Source organism: Hyalella azteca, unplaced genomic scaffold (genome assembly GCF_000764305.2).
Source record: "Hyalella azteca isolate HAZT.00-mixed unplaced genomic scaffold, Hazt_2.0.2 contig5927, whole genome shotgun sequence".
NCBI classification, from domain to species: Eukaryota; Metazoa; Arthropoda; class Malacostraca; order Amphipoda; family Hyalellidae; genus Hyalella; species Hyalella azteca.
In genome coordinates, this window is record NW_025936103.1 from 333,612 (window position 1) to 347,672 (window position 14,061).

Sequence of the window (14,061 nt, forward strand, 5' to 3'; positions counted from 1 at the left end):
AATAAACGAAGGGTCGCTGCTAAGACACGTGCTGTGCAACCGCGTAAATTAATTTATTGCTTTGCTGGAGGGAAGAATCTTCTTTTGTAGCTGGAAAATGGAGGATTTAATTTTTATTTATCGTTGCGCGATGTGGAGAAGCGTTATGTCCATCAACAAGATCCCTAGCTATATTAATAAGCTTCGTTGTTTTCGTATGTTTTATTAATCAAAAGCCAAAACAAATTTCGTTTTCAGATTCATGATAAAAAGTTCAATTGAGACAGCTTTCTTATTATTTAAAATAGAATGTGTAATAATGTTTTGTTTTTACAATCTGCAATACTATTGCAATTTCGAATAAATTTCTTCATAAACGTTAGTGCATGCGTGTTCTCATTCATGATTGACTCATTCAACAACCAGTTCATTACAGTGCTTCGACATTACAGAAGTAAATATAAAGTGTTTACAAAAATCCTATTCAAAATAGCTATTATATAAAACACGTATGAATTAAGGGAGCTTCATACAGCATATATGAAAGGCTTTAGTTGGCATACATGATACAAATAATTAATGTTGGTGATTGGAGAACATAAACTGTAGCTGAAAACTATTCTGCTGAAAGTTCATTTCAGGCATTACAGACATTAACTGCAACCAAGTTAATTTACTGTTAGAAATAAGCTACCAAAAATCCTGTCGAAGCCATGTTGTAGAAAATTCGGAATGGAAGATTCATAAAAATTTATCATTTTAGAAAAAACCATAAATTTGTTTTAAATTCTAACGTCGATGATTTTATTCGTGACTTTGAAAAAAAATTCCTAAAGTTACTAATAAGATATTCAAATAATTTGTAGCTCGCATATACCCGCGCTTTCTGCCAATTGCAAGTTGCATAGTAATAAATATTTGAAGAATGGTGTCATTTTCGCAACCATTAACCCTTCGGATATTTTTAGTTCTGAAATAAATTTTTTTCCACTACAACCGTTTTAATTTAGGTCATTTATGTTAACTGAAACTAACTTAATAGTCTAAAGTTAACATTAAAGCTTTGTCTCCTTAATCAAGTTGATTTACACAAAAATTCAATGCGATTAAAACTATACGATCCATTACACGATCTCCATTACACTCGACATATGTATATAATAGGCACCCGCGGCCCCATGGACTGCATGCATCATCTACTGTAAAAGAATCTACTCGGCATCTAAATGCAACTGATTCCATCATCTTCAGTACTAATAAATAAGCGTACTAAATTAGGATACAATAACAATTATTTTAACAGACCACCACATGGCGATGTATCCATGACGCGGAACCTTCCTCTAATGACAGCAGAGTTCTTGAACGAGTGAATTTTTCATCTATGAACATGCATAGTCCCGAGTAACTTTGAAGTTCGCGCGATCACCATAAACTTTCACCAGCCTATAAGGTATTTATGTGACGTGGTAGACAACACACATCACATTCAGCCGTCCACATCGTCACCACCAAAACTTCAGAGCTTCTTGGTATGGAATGGTCCCGACTGATGGCTAGGTCTAATCTTAGAAATCAGTTTTTATATGCTTTTTATTGGTTACGTCGTTTGAAAAAGTTTCGTGAAGTAAAACGTTCTCTCCGTGTTAAGGGTTACGCCAACAGTTGAGTAACTGTCGGAATTTTGAACAAGTTTCCCAAGTGAACACTTGCAGGGACAGCGGATTAACAAGGTAGGTTTACATTCATTTTAAAGTAAAAGAATTAAAAATACACGTTAAAGGCTCCCTTATGCACACGAAAAATTAAAAAATATTCCAAAATATTTTGTACGGTTTATTCGTGAAGGCTTATTCGTTATTCATATTTTGTAAGGTTTATTCAAAATATTTTGTACGGCCCCACGTAGTTTCAAATTTGTTCCAAACTAAGTAAAAATTATTTTGGACGAAAATCAAATTCTGACCAGAACTAGGAACAACCCTCAATCCTTCATAGTCATACCATTTTGGGAAATATAATTGCAACGATGACTGTAATTTGGGCTCATTATACGTTCATTCAACTGACGAGAACGGGAGAATGTCATTAATCCAATGGAGACCATATGTTACTGTCAAATTCGATCATGTATAATATAGCAGCGGGCTTGTCCCAATGTGTGGTTGCCAAGATTTTTCCACGATAGTTACGTTTTTAATTAAATTTCCAAGAATTCCGTACTCAAAGAATCCAACTCTGTACTATCACTTTCTCAATGAGCGCTTCATGCAGTACAAATGAACAGTCTTGGCGTTTGCAGATAAATTAATCAAAATCGAAATGACGAGGTTAATGCATTGCCGTTCCCGGAATTGATGGCCATAAATTAAGGCTGTAGGAAATGAAACTGATTTAGTATTATTCACTCTTATCTATTTTTAATCCACAAGCTCTACTGACAATTCTTGCACATCTTTCTTCAGTAAAAAGAAATAGTATTTGCTAGCATATTCATTTGTGACCAGTAAATGAGATTTTAAAACATGCTCACTTCTAACGACATGATGACAATTTTTATTTCCAATTTTCGACAGTTGCGCTTACAAATCTAAATTTTCAATCCGAATTATATTATATGACCTAGACCTAGCAATGCGAAATTAATCTTCGAGTGTCAACGGTGGCAGTGAGACGACAACGAAAATTCATACCAATTCGGCAATAAAACCTAAACCTTATAAAGAGGTTTACTTCAAATTTTCTGCAATAGGGATATAGGGATACTAATATTTGAACACTACATGCCAGTTAGGCCTTTTGTTGAATTTTGGACTAATGTCCAGATACGCCATCCTCGAGTGCCAGACCACAGACCTGAGACACGTCAATCGTTCAACATGGATTATTGCTCAGTCTGATAGTATATGAAAATTTCCTCTCGACATGCGTGCGCATACCAATTAAAACATCAGTTTCATCAAGACTACCATAATGAGATCGGACGCAAGTCATCGGATCAATTATCAGGGTTTAATAACTTCTGCCTCGAATTATGAAGCGAAAACTATTCCCACTCCTAGTGCTTTGTTGGAGTGAATTATGAACAATAACTTCTAAATCCGTAATCAAACTTGCATACTCACATCCATTCCAAGTACGGTTACGACAATTCTTGACATCTCGCACTTGTCTATTTGCGTTAGTCTTTGCATATTGACGCCGCTACATTTTCAACCACTGACTATAATTTTATATGCTGAAATTTAGAGAAGGTCGATTAGGCTGCATTGATGGAAATATTTTTCGCCATTTTCCTCACTATCAGTCGGGGAAAAATTTGCTTTGTTTTCATAAGATAAGCAAATCTTTAATCACGTTAATACGGAGTACTAAAAGTTAGATATACCTTAACATGTAAATGATCGGCAATTAACTAGCTACAAAATTAACTCTAAAAACATAAGTGTAACTTGGTTGTAAAAGATCATCCTACCAGCTGAACCTCAATGTATCAACTAGACTCAACAGGAACACTTTACAATTACAATGGAATATTAATTCACTTTGCAGAAGGTCTCTTTCGTGTTCTTTTCGATCCATGGAAGGAAATTGGTTACTTTCGTATAGATTCCGGGGTAAGGAGGAGCTGAACACGACGAGAGGCTCCAGGAACCAATCCCTAGTTGGATGTGACGTCCCTCAGACTGTACGGTCAGGGGGCCTCCAGAATCTGCATTGCACGCGAACTTGCCAGCACCCACCGTGCAGAACATATTGTCCGTGACTGCCAGCCAGAAGCCGTCGGTTTCTATGAAGCAATCGCCACGGATTATGATGAGATCATCTTCTTCAAGGCCTTCCGATGGTTCTTGATCGCCAACCCCGCCCCATACCGTTATAGTTCCTGCACTTCCTTCGTAGTCAGAGTGATTCAAATTGTAAGGTAGACACACAGGTGAAATTCTTTTCGAATACGTTACTGGAGCAGCCATCTTCAGCAGGGCGATGTTGTTATCTAAATTATTAGCATCATAATTAGGATTGGTAATTATCCGAGAGACCTTGACTCTTCTACCGGACTTGACGTTTGGCCTAGCCTGATTGGTACCCAGCACTACCTCGATGTCATCGGGTGCTTCATCCAACACGCAGTGCGCGGCCGTCAGCACCCACTGCTTGGAAATTAGGCTTCCTCCGCAAAAAGGTGTATCTCTTCCTTTACTAAAGATGCCTGCCATCCAAGGATGTTCAGCTATTGACGCAGCGCCATCTCTTTGTTCTGGATTGCCCAATCCACAGTCACAGTTGCTTTCGGAGGTGGCTTTTGGAGGGAGCTCGGCTTCAGGAAACGATTCAGCTGACGTTGGATTCCTTTTCGCTGCAGTAGATTTGATAGGAGTGGCGATGAAACAAATATATCCTGGGAGAATAACGTTATCAGGGATTGCATTGATGAATTTCAGTGCTACTTTATTGGTGACTGTTGTGAAGTTCAGCGTCTGCCGATAGCCACAATAGGTCACGGCATCTGCGTAGTCGGGATCTCCGGAAGGCGAGTACAGGAGCTTGGAGTATCTGCAGTTGTAGTCATATATTATGGTCAGTGGATTGCAAAGCACGTAAATTTTATGAGCGACGGGAGCACTGCCTTCGAAAACGCAAGTCTGAACAGCGCCTGGGGTCGCGGTGAATTGATCTACAGACGTGAATTGGTACACTTCATCAGGTTGAAGATCAATATTAGTCTGATTACAACATTTCACTTCACACCACAAGGCCAAGGTCACAAAAAATGTCAATGATGTCTTCATATCTGTCGATTCCCTACGAATAAAATTAAGAAAAATTTTCACAGGAATTGTGAGGAGGCTTATATATATCAGGAGCAACCTTCCGGTTAAGCTTCTTTACAAGTCACTGGACCAAATGGCCAGCAGATGTTGGAGCAGAATTTATATGTCCGCACTCTGTTAAGATCACCGAAAGACTGGATAAATAACATGCAGACACTCTCAGCGTACGTCGGCTCTTCAATGATATAGCAGGGCCATTGGTTCTGGAAGATTCTTTTAAACTAATACACGCAAATTTAAAAAATTCAATAACTTTCGCTAAACCAGATAAGAATCAATAATTTCAATGATGAAGTGATTTACTATAGCTTTACCGGAAAATATTCCAGGCCAAGTTTATTTTTAATATATTACTAGCGCTTACGCCGAGATTGTACGAATTGACAATTGCAGATAGAGAATCTCTTAATCCCGCCATCCCAAATACCATCCTAATACAGTTGATAATTTGAAGTAAAAATTTCTATATTCAAATGAAAGACCATTCAAACAATTCAAACATACGTATAGCACAGAACTCTATCCATTTTGGCACTAAATTAATGCCAAAATAAACTGCTCATGGCACTTCGCGTGTTCGCTCGGTACTGCACGTGGTGAACATACCTTACAAAAAACCTGAGTTCAACAGGCACTTTTCACCAATGAACATGCAAGGTCCCGAGTAACTTTAATGGTAGCGCCAGCACAACAAACGTTTCCACCATGCAGCCTAGCAAGTATTCACGTGGCGTGGCAGCAGTACATCAAACTCCCTGACTCCCAAATGGCACACCAGACGAACATCGGTTTCCATTCATTCAAAACTACAGGAATTAAAATATGTGATCAGAGTTACCGTCTGTACTCAAAGTGTTAGAAAAAATAACGGCATTTGGTTGAGAATATTCATGAATTTCAAGTATTCCGTGAAATTTTACTTTTTCATTGAAGTTTGCAACGACAGAGTGCTGATGTCGAAGTCGACAGTGGAAAAGGTTTAGGAGATAATATCGACAATGAGTTGAAATTTTCTAAGCATATTGAAGGTCAAGTTAATAAAGCCAATAAACGACTTGGACTGATCAGACGCTCTTTCGAATTCCTAGATGCAGAAACGATGAATCAGTTGTTTGTTGTTGTCGTGCACCCGAACCTAGAGTTTGGAAACGTCGTGTGGTTACTGAAATTTTAAATGGACAAAAATTTAGTAGAGAGTGTTCAAAGACGTGCAACAAGAATAGTTCCGGGCTTGGTAGACAAGTCCTATGAGGAAAGATTAAAGATTATGAAGCTTCCAAGCCTCAGTTATCGACGTCTGCGTGGGGAACTCATTTGAAGCATACAAGTATACTCACGGCTTATACAAGGTCCCAGAAGGATTACTAGAATTTGAAACAAGAACTAACACCAGGGGCCACGGCTATAAACTAAAAAAACAGCGTTGGAACACATCCATGCGACAACATTTCTTCTCGCTTTGAGTCACCGACTTGTGGAACAGCCTACCTGATAGCATCGTTGAAGCTCCGAGTATGAACGCCTTCAAGAACAGACTAGACGAAGCTGTGCAGGAGCATATGTTTAGTCTTAAAATGCCTAGCAAATTACGGATTAGGCAATAAGTCCAGCAGCTATCTCAATCAATCGTCAGTTATGGAAAGATCGGGTTCCAAAGGCCGGATCCCTTGTGAATCAAGCCACGAAAAGTTCAAGAATCGGCAACAGGCCATGGGCCTATTTCTTCAATGCCGACACTTCTATTCAATTCTTACAAGAATGATTGGATTTACTCAAGGACGGAGATCGAATTCTGATCAAAAATAAGACATACCCTCAATTAATTATACCCATACCGAATGCGTTTTGAAACCAAGTGGGAAAATGTAATGAAAGTAATAAATTATGGGATCTGGAAGTTCCTTGCTCTATGTAGACGAGACCGGAAAAAATTAATTAATTCATTTGATGAAATTTCACATTTGAATTATTTTATGCGCAAGTCGTCAGATTTTTATAATAAAAAATTATTAACGTTGCAAATGACAATTTAAGCAATTTCGTAATCAAAGAATCCAACTCCGTACTACGCACTTCATTCCACTAGGCACGTCTGTACAAATTAAGTCTTCGCGATCGCAGAGAAATTGAACAGAAAATAAAATGAAGTAAATATATATTCCTGTCCACGGAATCAAATGATATAAACAAAGGCTGTAGTAAATAAGCGGTTGGGAATATAAGTCCACGCTGGTCTCGTTTCACTATATAAGCTTTATTAATAATTTTTGCATAGGCATAAAAAATTCTTAAATTGCATGGAACATTCAACAATTGCCATCCCATACATTCATGACCAGTGAATGCGAATCTAGTCAAAAAACTATAGCTATAAAATGGCCATTTTTATTTACAATTACAAAATACAGGAGTACTCATATTGGGATATTCAAAGAGGATTCAATTAAATATCTATTGAGAAAAGGTAAAAATTATATCTTCAAAACTCTGTAGTGGGACTGAGCCGACAACAAAACTTAATGCTAAATAATTAAGAGGTTGATAGGCACAAAAGTGACGCTTAATGCCAAATAGGCCGCATGTTTTTTATTTATATCTAGGAACAGATATCCTCTGGAACAGACGAAACAATATTCAACAAGATTCTTCAATCCTTATATATTGAATACTGTAGATCAGGAGAACCAGTTTATGATTAATATTCCCGTTTTTCGGACCTTGAATGTCCGATTTTATTCCAGCTTGACGTTATTACGTACATTTGTTCCATAAACCAAAATCTTCTCTACGCACTGCATCTGTAACGGACGAGGTTATGCCAGTTGCCACGGACACGTTATATCCAATCATTGCTACCTGTCCAGTTTTACCCGCATTAGTACACGAAAATTTATTTGCGAACGAATACTGATCACATGAGCGGTTTTATAAATACTTTCATTCGAGCCTGACGTACATTTTTGTTTCATTCATTCATATCCGACACATTTTCCGAATATTGGGCAATTGTCGTTTGTCCTAAAAATGAATTATAACGCCATTCTAAGTGCATTATTGATTGCCGCAAATTATATTGACCATCATTCGAAACAAGAATTTTAATAACCATAATAAAATTTCAACCCTGGTATCCATTTTCAAGTCCGTTTACATCAATATTTTTGCACGATTTGCATCTGTTCATAATTCAATATAATAATATTTACGGCGGGGAGGCTTAATAATCGGTCTGTTTCTCGCATGCAATCGGGGAATAATTTGCTTAATATTTACTAGGTAAGAAAATTACGGTGATTACGTTAATGCTTTGAGTTCAAAAATGCTACATACATTCATATTTCAGTGCTCAATTATTAACGCTTAACAAATGGAAATCCTAATCATATTTTGCTTAGTTTCTACACAATCATCCCAGAAGCTCCACATCAGTATTAACAAAACATAACCTGCACAACTTCTAATTTTTACCCAACATCAGAAATTTAAAATTTACCGCGAGATATTAATTCAGGCGGCAGAAGGTCTCTCTCGTGTTATATTCAATCCATTGAAGGTAATTAGTAACTTTCGTATAGACTCCGGGGTGTAATGGATCTGTACACAGTTGGAGGCCCCAGGATACGATCCCCAGCTGTATGTGACGTCCCTTAGACTGCACTGTCAACGGACCTCCCGAATCTCCGTCGCACCCGGATTGACCATCAGTTCTCAACGTACAGAACATATTGTTAGTGACGCTCAGCAGTTTCTCGCCGCGGTAGTAAACAGTGCACTCTTCAAAATTTATGATTCGGAGATCAACTTCCTTTAGAACTTTAGACCAGTCTCCTTGTACATTAGCACTGCCCCACCCCGTTACAGTTCCATAAGTACCTTCGTAGTCCGAGTGCCGCAAATTGAAAGGTAGACACACAGGAGAAATTCCGTTTGAATACGTCACTCGGGCAGCCAACTTCAACAAGGCAATGTCGTTATCATGAATAACGTTATAATAAGGATGGCTAATTACCAGAGATATCTTTACTCTTCTGCCGGACTTTCCGTCTAGCCCAAACGTATTTGTACCCAGCACTAACTCAACGTCCTCCAGTGCTTCATCTTTCATGCAGTGCGCGGCCGTCAGCACCCACTGATTGGAAATCAGACTTCCTCCACAAAAAGGAACGTCGATTCCTCTATTAACGATGCCAACCATCCAAGGATATTCAGCCGTCGAAGCAGCGCCACCTCCAACTACTCTTGGCCCTGGATTCTCTAATCCACAGTCACAGTTGCTTACGGAGGGGGCAGTTGGGCGAAGCTTGGCTTGGGTGGAAGTAACAGTCGTCGGAGTCCTTATCGTTGCAGTAGTTCTAACGAGAGTAGGAGGCGGAGTGCCTATGTAACAAATGTATCCTGGCAGAACCACATCCTTGGGGACTGTGTGGACGAATTTCAGCGCTACTCGGTTAGCCATCGTCGTGAAATTCAGCGACTGACGGTAGCCACAATAAGTCACGGCATCGGCGTAGTCGGTATTCCCGGAAGGCGAATACAGGAACTTAGCGTATCTGCAGTCGCGGTCGTACATGATGGTCAGGGGGTGGCACAGCACTGAAATTTTCTGGCCAAAGGGGGCAAAGCCTTGGAATACGCAGGTGTATGACGTGCCTGGGTCTGTGCCGACTTCATTTATAGTCAAGAATTCGTACACTTTATTAGTTTGAAGAGCAATATTACTCTCATTATAACTACAACATTTCACTTCACACCACAAGGCGAGTGTTACTATAATCGCAAATATTACCTGCATTTTCGTAAAATAATTCTGGATACAATCAAGAGTATTTGCTTATTTTTGGCAAATTTAGGTGTGGAAAACTGACCGCGTGAAGCAAAATCGCTTGGCGAGTCACAGTTGTCAATGGTTAGCAGATCCTGTATTGCTGGGGCTGAACACGGTCAGGATCAGAGAGAGACTGTGGACGTTCAGTTCACAGTCTCATTCTGCATCGGCACATCAATGTTAGAAGCGTCCGTTATTTCTGAGATTCCCTAAACTAATAGAACTAGATTTCGAAAAATTTAGGTTCATTTACTGAACTAAAATTCATCAGAATTTTCAATGAAGAGGTTATATACTATGGCTTTACGAGAAATTCTTTCAAACCAAGTTCGTGTTTATGTATAATAGGCGCCTAATTAAGCTGAGGTTGTACGGATTGACAATTGCACCTTCTCTTTCTTAATCCCGCCATCACAAATACCATCCTAATACAGTTGATAATTTGAAGTAAAAATTCTATATTCAAGTGAAAAAACGTTCAAACAACTCAAACATATATATATATAGCACGGAACTCCATTCATTTTGGCATAAAATTAATGCCAAAATAAACTGCAGGCGGCACCGTGCTTTACTGCTCATGGATGGCACTGAACGTGTTCCCTAGCTCGCTACAGCACGTGGTGGCACATACCTCACATGAAACTGAAGTTCATCAGGCACTTTTCACCAATGAACATGCAAGGTCCCAAGTCACCTCAATGGTATCGCCAGCACAACAAACGTTTCCACCATGCAGCCTATCAGGGCCTATACTTTCAAAATGTTGAGAGATCGTAAATTCATCAGCCAATCATTGACGGCCTTTCAAGCAAAATCCACCAATCATAGACAAGAAAATAGAGCGTAAGTACTTACGTTCACTTAGCGAGTTTTGAAAGTATGGCCCCAGGGTCTATACTTTAAATAAAGTTAAGAGATCATAAGTTCATCAGACAATCATTGACGGCCTTTCAAGCAAAATCCACCAATCATAGACAAGAAAATAGTGCGTAAGTACTCACGTTCACTTAGCGAGTTTTGAAAGTATGGCCGGCAATGGTAGCGCCAGCACAACAAACTTCCACCATGGAGCCTATAGCAGGTAGTCACGTGGAGTGGCAGCGGTATTACTTAGTGGAATAATAATAATAATAAAAAGCTTGTAAGACTTTTTGTGGTCAGGATTTAAAAAAAAATATTAACGTTGCAAATAACGATTTTAGCCATTTCGTAATCAAGGAATCAAATTCTGTACTACGTATTTTATTCCACATTAAACGTCTGTACAAATAAAGTCTTCGCGATCGCAGAAAATTGATCAGAATAAAACTGACGAAGTAAATGTATTCCAGTCCCGGTAATCAGACGATATAAATAAAATCTGTGAGAAATAAACAATTAGGGATAAAAATTCAAGCAGATCTCATTTCACACTATAGGCTTTATTAATTATTTTTGCCTATACATAAAGCATTCGTAAATTGCAGAAACGTTCAACAATTGCTATCCCATAAATTCGTAAACAGTGAATCACTGAATGGGAATTAAGAAAAGCATGGATACCCCTAAAATAATGGCCATTTTTATTTACAATTACTACCTTCAGGTGTTCTCATTTAAAATATTCAATTACGATACAATCAAATTTCCACTGAGAAAAGGCGAAAATCATCTTCAAACTCTGCACTGTCTCGGAACCGACAACAAAACTTATGGCTAAATAATCAAGAGATTAATAGGCACAAAATGGACACTAAATACCAACTAGGCCCCACTTTTAAATTTTTTATTTATATCTAGGCACACATCCTCTTGCGCCTGAACAGACGAAACAATATTAAACAAGAGTTTTCAATCCTTATCGAATACTGCTCATGATTAAATTCCTCGCTTTTCGGCCCTGGAGCGTCCAATTTTAATTTAGGTCGACGTCATCACGTACATTTGTTCGAGAATTAAAATTTCCAACACATTGGTAACGGTCGAGGTTGTACCGTGGCCACGGGCACGTTATATCCGATCATTTCTACCAGTCCAGTGATTTTATTTTCATTAATACATGAAAATGTATATGCAAACGAATAATAATTACATGGACAGTTTTACCAATACTTTCATTTGAGCTTGGCGGAAATTTTTCATTCATTCATATCAGACACATTTTCCGAATTTTGGGCAATTGTCATTTGTCCTAAAAATGAATCTAACTAATTGGTCTTTTTCTCGCATTCAATCGGGGAATAGTTTGCTTAATACTTATGAGGTAAGAAAATTACGATGATTACGTTAATGCTTTGAGTTCAAAAATGCTACATACATTCATATTTCAGTGCTCAATTATTAACGCTTAACAATTGGAAATCTCTATCTTAATTTGCTTGGGTTCTACACAATCATTCCACGAACTCCAGAGTCCAGATCACTGTATCAACAAAACAGTACCTGCAAAATCTTCAATTTTACCCTACATCAATATTTCAAATTTACCATGGGATATTAATTCACGCGGCAGAAGGTCTCTTTCGTGTTGTCTTCAATCCATGGAAGGAAATTAGAAACTTTAGTATAGACTCCGGGGTTCAAAGGGTCTGCACACGGCGGGAAGCCCCAGGAAACAATCCCCAGCTGGATGTGACGCCCTTTATACTGGACGGTTAGCGGGCCACCTGAATCGCCTTTACACACGCCCTGTGAAGGCCTCGCTGTGCAAAACATATTATTTGTGATTTTAAAAAGCGACATGCCGCGGTAGTATACGATACACTCTTCATAGCTCATGATGCGAAGATCAGCTTCCTTTAGAATTGCAGATGCATCTTTTAGTTCACCAACACGGCCCCACCCCGTTACAGTTCCAGAACTTCCTTCGTAGTCTGAGTGCCGCATATTGAAGGGCAAACACACCGGTGAAATTCTGTTCGAATACGTCACTCGGTCCGCCAACTTCAGCAAGGCAACGTCATCAATCGAATAATCCTTCAAATGTCTATAATAAGGATAGATAATTACCCGAGATACCTTTACTATTCTACCGGACTGCAGGTTTGACGCAAACAGATTTGTACCCAGCACCACCTCTATGTTCTCGGGTGTTACAACCATGCAGTGCCCGGCTGTCAGCACCCACTGATGGGAGATGAGGCTTCCTCCGCAAAAAGATTCGTTTATTCCTTTATTATGGATGCCAACCATCCAAGGATATTCAGCCGTCGATGCAATACCACCACCTACCACTCTTGGCCCTGGATTCTCGAATCCACAGTCACAGTTGCTTACTTTAGTGGAAGTAACAGTCGTTGGAGTCTTTCTCGTTGAAGTAGTTTTGACGAGAGTGGGAGGCGGAGTGCCTACGTAACAAACGTATCCTGGCAGAGGGACATCCTCAGGGACCGTGTTGATGAATTTCAGCGCTACTCTGTTAGTGAGCGTCGTAAAGTTCAGCGCCTGAGTGTAGCCACAATAAGTCACGGCATCGGCGTAGTTGGTATCCCCGGAAGGTGAATACAGGAACTTTGCGTATCTGCAGTTGCGGTCGTACATGATGGACAGGGGGTGGCACAGCACGGAAACTTTTTGGCCGAAGGGGGCAAAGCCTTGGAATACGCAGGTGTATGACGTGCCTGGGTCTACGCCGAACTCGTTAATAGTTTTGAATTCATACACTTTATCAGTTCGAAGAGCAACATTACTCTCATAACTGCAACATTTAACTTCACACCACAAGATGTGTGTTACTAGAATCGAAAATAATACCAGCATGTTCGTAAAATTACTCTGGCTACAATCAAGAGGATTAACTTATTTTCGGGAATTAGGAGTGGGAAACCGAACTAGTGAAGCAAATCACTTGGCGAGTCACAGTTGGCAATAGCTAGCAGAGCCTGTATTACTGGGTCTGAACACGGTCAAGATCAGATAGACTGTGGACGTTCAGTTCACAGTCTCATTCTGCATCGGCACATCAATGTTAGAAGCGTCCGTTATTTCTGAGATTCCCTAAACTAATAGAACTAGATTTCGAAAAATTTAGGTTCATTTATTGAACTAAAATTCATCAAATTTTTCAATGACGAGGTGATTAACTATGTCTTCACGAGAAAATCTTTCAAGCCAAGTTCGTTTTTATATATAATAGGCGCCTAATTAAGCTGAGGTTGTACGGATTGACATTTGCAACTTGATAATCTCTTCCCTATAATCCCGCCATCCCAAATACCATCCAAATACAGTTGATAATTTGAAGTAAAAATTCTATATTCAATTGAAAGAACGTTCAAACAATTTAAAACATATACATAGAGCACGGAACGCCATTCATGAATTTATATCAATTGTTTGCTTAAATCGCAAATTAACTAAGAATTTAAAAGCAAAGAAAAGTCCACAAAAATTCATATCTTTATAGAAAACGTTTTCAATAAAGATATGAATTTTTGTGGA

At 39.0% G+C, this 14,061-nt stretch overlaps 2 protein-coding genes across 2 annotated transcripts; both read right to left on the reverse strand.

Annotated features, from left to right (window-relative positions):
• Positions 1-2,377: 2,377 nt before the first annotated feature.
• On the reverse strand, positions 2,378-4,996 carry LOC108669859 (chymotrypsin-like protease CTRL-1). Its single transcript, XM_018157290.2, has one exon. It carries the CDS (start codon positions 4,770-4,772, stop codon positions 3,516-3,518), a length of 1,257 nt encoding a protein of 418 aa, XP_018012779.2. The 5' UTR covers positions 4,773-4,996; the 3' UTR covers positions 2,378-3,515.
• Positions 4,997-7,047: 2,051 nt separating this feature from the next.
• LOC108669870 lies at positions 7,048-13,530 on the reverse strand. Its single transcript, XM_018157302.2, has 2 exons — positions 12,120-13,530; positions 7,048-9,644 (listed from the first exon to the last, which is right to left on the reverse strand). Exons 1-2 carry the CDS (start codon positions 13,378-13,380, stop codon positions 8,317-8,319), a joined length of 2,589 nt encoding a protein of 862 aa, XP_018012791.2. The 5' UTR covers positions 13,381-13,530; the 3' UTR covers positions 7,048-8,316.
• Positions 13,531-14,061: the final 531 nt, after the last annotated feature.

What these genes read in the sequence shown, in the direction of transcription:
- LOC108669870 (XM_018157302.2), bottom strand. Translation starts at nt 13,380, where the DNA reads ATGCTGGTATTATTTTCGATTCTAGTAACACACATCTTGTGGTGTGAA. An exon ending in GACCTTCTGCCGCGTGAATT is followed by an intron (nt 9,645 to 12,119) that starts AATATCCCATGG and finishes GCCAAAAATAAG; the next exon opens with CAAATACTCTTGATTGTATC.
- LOC108669859 (XM_018157290.2), bottom strand. Translation starts at nt 4,772, where the DNA reads ATGAAGACATCATTGACATTTTTTGTGACCTTGGCCTTGTGGTGTGAA.